The sequence below is a fragment of the Nannobrachium achirus genome (assembly GCF_963921795.1).
Source record: "Nannobrachium achirus genome assembly, chromosome: 15".
Classification (NCBI taxonomy): Eukaryota; Metazoa; Chordata; class Actinopteri; order Myctophiformes; family Myctophidae; genus Nannobrachium; species Nannobrachium achirus.
The window spans coordinates 52453697-52463933 of NC_137822.1; the positions used below are offsets into that span (position 1 = coordinate 52453697).

General features: G+C 41.7%; 1 protein-coding gene across 1 annotated transcript; it reads left to right on the plus strand.

Moving 5' to 3' along the window:
- Positions 1-667: 667 nt before the first annotated feature.
- LOC308299236 (TBC1 domain family member 13-like) lies at positions 668-7892 on the plus strand (the record flags this gene model as incomplete). Its single annotated transcript, XM_080742970.1, has 4 exons — positions 668-790; positions 1683-1843; positions 5947-6004; positions 6832-7892. The coding sequence occupies 4 exons, from the start codon at positions 668-670 to the stop codon at positions 6895-6897; spliced, it is 408 nt and encodes a 135-aa protein (XP_080599096.1). The 3' UTR covers positions 6898-7892.
- Between the last annotated feature and the right edge of the window lie 2345 nt (positions 7893-10237).

The following is a 10237-nucleotide window of genomic DNA, read 5'->3' on the forward strand; positions in this document are numbered from 1 at the left end:
ATCCATAATAATACATGTTTCCCTTAAAAACCTGCACTATCCACACCTTTCACACAGATTTAATTTCTTTGCTAAATAGTTACTATATCGATTTTAAATAATTAAATTGAATCGTATCGTATCGGCATGAATGAACCACGTCCATGTATCGTATCGTCAACCATGTATCGTGATAATGTATCGAATCGCTATTAAAATGTATCATTACACCCCTAGTTGTGAAATATGTGTCATGTGAAACATGGGGAAATTTGCGAAATATGCGAAAGGTTGTCAATTACGCGAAATATGTTTATAGGTTTATGTGAATTCATGCTGTGAAATATGCGGGTAGTTCCGAAAATATGCGGACGGAAATATGCGATTGTGCAGCCTTTTTGAAAACATGTGACCCCTGCATAATCTGCGCCATTTTGGCTGATTGTGAGATTGCATAATCGCATCTTTCTGGAGGATCGAACATACAGTACATACATGCATACATTAATTTTGGGGGCCTTGACATGAAAATTTCTGCTTTAAGAGCATATGAATGTGATCGTGCGCGCGCGCGCGCACGATCACATTCGTGCGTGCGTGCGTGCGTGCGTGCGTGTGTGTGTGTGTGTGTGTGTGGTGACTTTCAGAGCACGCTGAAGTGGACACGTTCTTCTGTTTCACGAACCTGATGTCAGAGAACCGGGACAACTTCATCAAGAGCCTGGACGACTCCCAGTGTGGCATCACGTACAAGATGGAGAGTGTTTACTCCATGCTCAAAGACAAGGACATGGAGCTCTATCTGAGACTGGTAACCAACCACTCTGCTTCAGTCAAACCTTGTGTTTCCAAAGCTGTTACTTTTCAGGAAATATATATAAAAGAAAAAAACCTGTGTTTCAATTGGTCCACTCTAGTTATTATTTAGCCATTAAGGCACAGGAGTGACGTGCTGCGAGCTTGTAGATCTGCTATTTTTGAAAAATCTTTTGAATACGTATATTGCCCTGATTCTATAAATGTTTTTTGAAAGTCATGTTTCTATCATCATTGGTTCTCAAATGTCTTCATGTCAAAGACCCCCAAAATTATGTATGTATGTATTTGGCCACGGACCCACATCTCAAAATATGTTGCTCCAGGGACCCCCAGTTGCAAAGATTTGAGTTGCACACATTTTCACGATTAAAAAATAAATAAATCTACAAGCTCGCAGCGCGGCACTCGGTGCCTTAATGGCTCTGCTATTTTTCAATAGCTAAAGAATAAAATAATTCCAGGTATTAATGGGCTGGTTATTATTAAGTCACAAGCTCTTATTAACACTTTTCATTGGTTCAATATTCATAAAAACCCACTGACACACTTTCAACATGGCTCCATTTTTATTCTATTTTTGGCGAAGAGCTTTGATGTAGAGGGCGAAAAGAGCAGACTAAGTACAGAGTGAAAGGTCAAGTTTATTTGAAAACACAAATTGACATGAATCCAAAATATGCTGATGATTGCGCTGTCAAACAATGAAACCATATGGAATCTATGAAGAGGTTGTGGGGGTCCCTGCTTCATCTCTCTCTCAACTCAGGGGTCCTTGGCCTGAAAAGGTTGAAGACCCCTGGATTAGCTGTTAGAAACAGTACAGTAAAAGGATTTATAAAGGCCTCCAGCTCACAGCTCTTGGTGGTGTGTTGTGTTTCTCGCAGCAGGAGCAGAACATCAAGCCTCAGTACTTCACGTTCCGCTGGCTGACCCTGCTGCTGTCCCAGGAGTTCCTGCTGCCCGAGGTCATCCGTATCTGGGACTCTCTGTTCAGCGACCAGGACCGCTTCCACTTCCTCATCCTGGTCTGCTGCGCCATGCTCATGTGAGTAGGAGGTCTTCTATCTAACCATGCTCATGTGAGTAGGAGGTCTTCTATCTAACCATGCTCATGTGAGTAGGAGGTCTACTATCTAACCATGCTCATGTGAGTAGGAGGTCTTCTATCTAACCATGCTCATGTGAGTAGGAGGTCTTCTATCTAACCATGCTCATGTGAGTAGGAGGTCTTCTATCTAACCATGCTCATGTGAGTAGGAGGTCTACTATCTAACCATGCTCATGTGAGTAGGAGGTCTTCTATCTAACCATGCTCATGTGAGTAGGAGGTCTACTATCTAACCATGCTCATGTGAGTAGGAGGTCTTCTATCTAACCATGCTCATGTGAGTAGGGGGTCTTCTACTATCTAACCATGCTCATGTGAGTAGGAGGTCTTCTATCTAACCATGCTCATGTGAGTAGGAGGTCTTCTACTATCTAACCATGCTCATGTGAGTAGGAGGTCTTCTATCTAACCATGCTCATGTGAGTAGGAGGTCTTCTATCTTACCATGTTCATGTGAGTAGGAGGTCTTCTATCTAACCATGCTCATGTGAGTAGGAGGTCTTCTATCTTACCATGTTCATGTGAGTAGAGGGTCTTCTATCTAACCATGCTCATGTGAGTAGGAGGTCTTCTATCTAACCATGCTCATGTGAGTAGGAGGTCTTCTATATAACCATGTTCATGTGAGTAGGAGGTCTTCTATCTAACTATGCTCATGTGAGGATGGGGTCTTCTATCTAACCATGCTCATGTGAGTAGGAGGTCTTCTATATAACCATGTTCATGTGAGTAGGAGGTCTTCTATCTAACCATGTTCATGTGAGTAGGAGGTCTTCTATCTAACCATGTTCATGTGAGTAGGAGGTCTTCTATCTAACTATGCTCATGTGAGGATGGGGTCTTCTATCTAATCATGCTCATGTGAGTAGGAGGTCTTCTACTATGTAACCATGCTCATGTGAGTAGGGGGTCTTCTGTGTAACCATGCTCATGTGAGTAGGGGGTCTTCTGTGTAACCATGCTACTGTGAGTAGGGGTTCTTCTATTCCAGTGGTTCTCAACCTTTTCAGGCCGCAACCCCCTAAATAATCATATTTTAACTGGGGATCCCCATTTGAAAAGATATGCCAGGGACCCCATAAGAAGATTTTTAAAGCTCTAGCAGTGGTTTACAACCATTTTGATTTCAAGGACCCCCAGTTTGACATGCATTAATTAGGCAACGAACCCCCATGTAATGGCATTTCTATCTCTGAGACCCCAAAAATCAATGTTCATTTAACATTGAGAGTGTACTAATAGGCTATATGCACATATACGCCATTTTGTTCTACTTCCGGGTGTCTTTCGACTTACTTCACAGGTGTTACTGATGATACTAATTAAGGCTCTGTTTGATTTATTGTACAGTGGTGCTTTCATTTCAAGAACCCCCATAACTCTGTACAAATGGAATCAACAAATGGAAGCAAATGGACCCTTGCAGGTCCATTTGCTTCCATTTGTACACTCTCAGAGTTACACACCTGTATGGGGACATTTGGAACCACTGGTGTAGTGTAACAGAGTGTTTCCAGTGAGTCCACATGCATCAGCACCCTGACTCTGTTTGACCAGAATGGAACAGACCCTTCACTCATTAGTATCATCGGTAACACCATTGAAGGAAGTCGAAAATCACCCGGAAGTAGAACAAAATGGCGTATATGCATATACCCTATTGAACCAAATGGACCTGTAATGGTCAGTTATATTTGTAGTACACTCTCAGAGTTAAATACCCATAACGGTAAATTTTTACACTCAGCGTTGCATACCCAAAAGGATCCATTTGGTTCCATTTGTGCACTCTCTGAGTTACAAACCTGTAAGGGTCTGTTTGGTTCCTAACTATCATTTAGCCGGGGACTCCGTCAAGGACCCCTGGGGGTCCCCAGACCCCACTTTAAGAACCAGTGTTCTATGCAACCATGCTCATGGGAGCAGTAGTTTATAGTTAAAGCTACACTATGTAACCATGCTCACGTGAGTACCATGGTTATGTTGCACAACAAAAATGCATAGGTCACCAATATCTGTGACACAAGGCATTTAAGGTTCTACCAAAGTTCAACGTGGTTGAAGTACTTTAATGTCCACTCTCATATCGCTCCTGTCAGACAGAAGCCTTGTATCTCCATATTTGTACTTATTATGAAGATTTAATTGATTCTTGTTTGGTGGAGTTTCTTTTAAGTCTAAAGCAGGGGTCAGCAACCTTTTTGAAATGAAGTGCCTTGTTTTTATTTTCTAGATAATCAGTGTGCCATGTCAACATTGATTTTAATGACACGCCTTCAAACATTCTGACATATTTTGATTGTGAGGACACGTTATAACGATCATTAGACCCCAAACATGCTTACTCAGTTATTTGTTATGTGAAAGTCCTATGATGTCTATGACATCTGACATCATATACAATCCCTTTTATGCCCATACATGGAGATCCTTGTCTGTAGAACCAGCCACACAGATATGGGCTGTCTTGGCCATCTGTCTTGGCCATATTTGGATTCTGTTAGTGTGGTATGTAGCCGATGTGGCCTCCATATATGGGCATTCCCATATGAAGTCCTGTTAGATATGGGCTTAATATTGTTGACATCAGGGAACTCCAAAAAAAGGCATAAAATGGATTCTGTTAGTGTGGTTCCCCTGACATCACAGTGAAGTCAGAGCGGCAATCCCATAGACAGTACAAAAGTGTACACGTCCAGGCGGAGTCAGTATGTGCCGTTTCACATACTAAATAAACTGCGACCTTCGGTCGCAATAATCCACTTATCTCCTCGACTCCCTCCCCAGTCAGAGTTCAGAGTTTTAATGAATGTAGAATTATATGCAGGATGTAAATATGATGTAAATTAGGTGACTTCATTTAATTGAATAAAAATATATATATTTGATTTTAAAGTACAGTAAATATCCTCTCTCTGACACTTCTGCCAGTGTGCCAGGGATCACCCTCTCCGGTGCCAATGTTTGCACCCTTGCCTAAAGTTGCCTACCCCTGCTCTAAACAGAATCATTCAACATACTTATATCTCTGCTGCCCTCTACTGGCTGTTTACCTGTTATTTTCCATCTTTCTAAAGTATGATTTCGCATAACCACCTCATAGTTACACAACTAAGGGCTTGTAGATTGTCTGTTTCTGGTTGTTCTATTTTTGCTATTTTAGATTTTGTAGTGTTCGGTTAAGTGTGTTGTGTATCCAGTGGCGGTTGGTATGTATATTGCGCCCTAGGCGAGGTAGTATAGCGCCGCCCTATGGCCGCGCGAAGCGCGGCGCGGCGCCGGAAAAATCGGCTATTTGCGGGCAAATTATGCATTTTTTCAAGTTATTTGCGGGCAAAATATGCATTTTTTCAAGTTATTTGCGGGCAAATTATGCATTTTTTCAAGTTATTTGCGGGCAAATTATGCGGTTCGGTTCTACACGGCGGCAGAACCATTTTGGGCTTAATATAATAGGGTTTATAAAAGCATGATCTGACTGTCTTAGTCTTACCTTGGGCTGGTCAGGAGGAAATGGTTCTTTCACAGTCACGCACAGTGAGACAAAGTCCTGGCTGATAGAGCCTGCCTGAGGTCTGTGTTTTGTAGAGGAAGTCAGGTACAAAATGATCCTCTCCATGTGATGTTTCAGGGCAAGCAGCTATATTATAATATCTACCGGTAGTCACGTCCATAGTAGACAGTGAAGAGCTCGAACTCCATGCTTTATTTTTAACAGATGTTGTTTTCAATTTCAATACTGGCGCGTGAATATGACATCACATCAGGAGGGGAGGGGGGGGGGCTGCCTGGAGCTGCCAGCCTCTATCACTACCACCAGGGGGTGTTGTTGTATTCGGTCTGAGTGGACTGTTGATCTTACGTCTGCTCTGCAGGGCCGTCACTTTACTTTTTTTTTCCTTTTTCTTCTTCTGGCGCCCCCGCAAAGTGGCGCCCTGTGCAATGGCCCCGCTAGCCCCCCCTGCCGGCCGCCCCTGTGTGTATCTGATGGATGAATGTGTCAACATGAATAAAATGATTTTCTTTCCCCTTTCCTGCAGACTTATTCGTGATCTTTTGTTGGCGGGCGACTTCACAGTCAATATGAGATTACTGCAGGTAAGATGTGTGCTTTCTTATCTGTAACTGTTCACTGTTCACACTATTGTCTAAAGTAGCACCACCTTTTATACATGAAACCCTATGAGTAATGACAATGTGACCCATCTGAGAGCCATATTTGGCCAAACTGAGCACTTCAAAATAAATGTTCAATGCCCCAAAACACAATGAAATTATTTGACACGATTATTTATGTGACAACTAGTCGTGACTAGGGATGGGACGATAATCGTTATTATCGTTTATCGCGATAAAACACTCTCAATAATCGTGGAGATTTAAATTTATAATGAAATTGTCCTCCGTCATGCACTGGGATCAATTCACCTTTTATTTGCGGAGCTGCATATCCAGTACCATTTAAACCCTCTAAATTGTTACAGGCCTACAAGTGTGGTTGCCTATTTATAGGCTATACTGTATGTGATGTCACATGAAGCTTGACCACTCCTCAAATCCATATTATCCAATCAGAAAGGGGACATGGTTTCAATGGAGAGCACCATTCCTCCATTGAACTTGGGCCTTAAGGTTTACTCTAGATCAGTGGTTCTCAAAGTGGATTTCAGGGACTCTAGGTTCCTTTATGGAGGTCTAAATTGACCCTTACAAGTCTGTAACTTTAACAGTGTACAAATTGAACCAAATGGACCCGTTTGGGTCCATTTGGTTCCATTTGTTCACTGTCAGAGTTAAGTGGAGACTTTCAAATGTAAAAGTTTGAGAACCACTGCTCTAGATGAAATAATAAAACTGGACTAGAACTATAGTCTGCTTGCCTTGTAGGTAACCACACTAATTATGACTATATTTCTTTCCCCCAGGATTACCCCATCTCAGACGTTCACACGATCTTAACCAAGGCCAAGGAACTTCAGGCGGAGTCCTAACCATTTCACCCTGGCCTGCAGCGGACGGACCGCATTGACAAACTATATCGGGACAGAATTGTTGGCGAAAGCCTTGCGTACTTTTTTTCTTTTTCCGTTGTCGTCGTTCGTCATCATTTGTTTGAATTGTGGAGTGTCGTCACCATGGAAACCGCGTTCTTCAAGAGATAAGATGTCCTCTCACGGCTCTCAAAGCATTATGGGTAGCGTGATGCATTATGGGTAACGTAGTTGCGTGGACGTTCCTTGTCTCACGGCCATCATCTCTCCCATGGAGACTTGTTTTTTTTTATGCTCAACGCTAGCGGTGTTTATCCTAAAAGTCTGAGGTTCTAGCGTCTCTGCTCTAATATCCAGAATGTAGCCAAGACTTCTATTAATCAGTGTTTCCCAACCTGGCGTCCGGGCCTCCTTGGGGAGGGCGGCTAAAGATCACAGAGGCCTTTTCTGTTTGAAGGTAGTCCAAAACTTTAAACTTGTTGCACAAAATCATAACTTGCTTTGAGACACTTTGAACCTGACATCTCTATTTTGGGCGTGTCATGGTGTCAAACAAGGTAGGATGTGTGCTTTCTTAACTGTAACTGTCCACTGTTCACACTATTGTTTAAAGGGGTGGGCAACTTTGATGATGGAGAGAGCCACTGTATTTCCACACTCACTCCGGGAGGCCACATTGCATATTGCTATGTCCTACTTTGTCATTCTAGTATGTCATACAAGAGAAGCAAAATAGCCGATCTACAAGCTCATTTGTTCACAAAATATTCAATGTATTTGTCTTTTCTTCTTTATTCAGAAAACTGGAAAAACTATGAAAAATAGCCAAGGCTCCAAGGAAAGAGTTTGGGAACCACTGAATGAAATAGTATAAATTCCAATTATGGACTCAGACTCGATAAACATTGATTAGGTTGAGCAATATTGCATGTTTGTTTGTTTGCTTTCTTTGTTTTTAAGATTTTCTTTTTTATATATATTAGGGTTTACCTGAATATTTTTATGTCTGGATTTTTTTAATGCCTTATCTTGTTGATATTGTGGAGAGGAGACTTGTGGGTAATTTTCCTTCACTGTTAAAGGTAGTGTAAGTGATATGTTTTGGTTAAAACAAAGGGTTTCTGTTTTTTTAAATGTTAAACTCTGTAATATATTATGATAGTATGGCTAATCATAGCTATAGAGTGTTTGTCCAGTAACAGGGGTCTCCCTGCATGTCAGCTTTTTAACACATGGGAGTAGCCCGCGGGACCGCTAACACGTCCAGGAAGGTGTTAGCTGGTTACCATGGTAACCAATAGCCAGCGCTCTATCGAGGGCGGGAGTGAGGGAAAAGACTCAGTTTCCCATGATGCCTCGTGAAATAATGTAGTCGGGATATTCTATCGTCCTTTCACTTGTATTCCTCACGACTGCAGCAAAATGGACATATCGCGCGTTTGGCCTATTTTCTATGGACGATAACTTACACACAGATCATCACAGTTGTATTTTCTCTTCTCCGCTGGAAAGAAAAGACGTTCGGCCGTGACCGGGACCTCCCATGTACATAATGGACACATGCTGTGTACACAGAGCCCTTGAAAATGTGGTCAAAACAATAGGAAAAAGTATTGGCAGTAATTATGGCAAAACTATGGCAGTCAAACTATTATAAATGGAAAATACACTTTCAGGTGGGTTGCTAATGGCATCCAATCAGGAGAGAGTGTCCTCTTATCAGCTTCATTGTGTAGTGCTCCAGTTCCAGTGTTGACTGATCAGTACTTTGATTCATTACTTATAATTTAACTCAACCCTGTATGAGTTCTCTCTCCTGGTTGGATAAAATTGGTATCCCGACCAGGAAATGCATTTTCTGTTTGCCAAAGAGCTGTGGAGACAGGGAGACCCATGTTACTGAACAAACACTTTAGTCTAATGATTTCTATCACAATATCGTCGTTGTCGTGTGGAAACTTTGTATGTCCAAAACCTTCCTTTCGTTGTTATTTTAAAGAACTATTTAAAATAGTGAAAATAGCCGATCTACAATGCCTCACATAGCAAGGCGTTGTGTGCTTGTAAATCTGGTATTTTCACTACTTTTGTGTTACACTTTTGTATGATGTATTGTAGGGCTTTAATTTACGACGGAAAACATACAAATTTGAAACTTGGAGATACGAGGTTTCCTGCCGGACAGTGACGATATAGAACTATTTGACACTTAATTTAACAAAATAAAATCACTTACTGCGCCTTTAAATCAGACAAAGTATTACACCATGGGCCTTTTTTTATATAAAATTGTGATTAATCAACTAACTATTTACACTAAATGAAAGTGAACTGTGTATGTTTGAACAGTGTTATTGCATTTCAAGGCCTTGAAAGCTCCTGGGCCCATTTTACAATGTTGTTGGAAGTTAAATGAACCTATTGAAGGAGAGAGAACAAAGCTGAGAGAATGTGATAGGAAACACACACTACATCGTCAACAAAAGGTTTTATCTGTAAAGGAGACATTTACCATACGCCAGACTTGTCATATGAACAACTGTGGTGGAACAAGTCATCGGGTTTTCTTTTTGTACTTGAATAAAAGTAGAAAAAAACACAATATAAAAATACTCTTGGTACGTGTAAAGGCCTTTATCATTATTATTTCAGTTTTATTCAGAGGTTTTCAAAATTATAAAAGGTACATTATAGTGCTTTTATACAAAGTGCATTAGCATTACATTCGTCAATTGTCACACTTCGAATGGGGTGCGGTGCACACACACATTCATACACCGATGGCAGAGGAAACCATGCAAGTAGACACTGGCATCACCACTGGCCCCCTCATTGGCTATGAATGATGACGTTGCCAGAAATGCTGGTCCCTGATTGGGCTACAGACTTCAACAAATGAGGACACTGACATACATACCCCGCCGATCAAGTACTTGTGCGCTCGCTCCGCTTGCACAAGTAATAAGACAGCGATTTCTTTTACTACTAGCTCCCAATAAGTCACAATATCCTATGAAAGTCTGCGGGGCATCTTGGGAATGTGGGAGGTGACCGACCGCTACACAGGGTAACCGGTAGAGTCGCCGGAAAACATACTCGCCGAGGTTTTTATTCTTGTATTCGTTTTACCGAGGTAATAAGGTTATATATAACTTCAGGGTTAAGCATATCTTTCTGAGGTTATAAGATTAGGAATAGGGTTAGGTTTTGGCTAGCTCCTTTCGGAACCCCTCACTCCACTGCTACGCAGCTCCGAGATGGGGTTCCTACTGGTAGCATGCCGGAATCCTGCGGCTGGATCGCCGATCCGCCGTTAGGGAACACTTCTTACCTTTTGGTG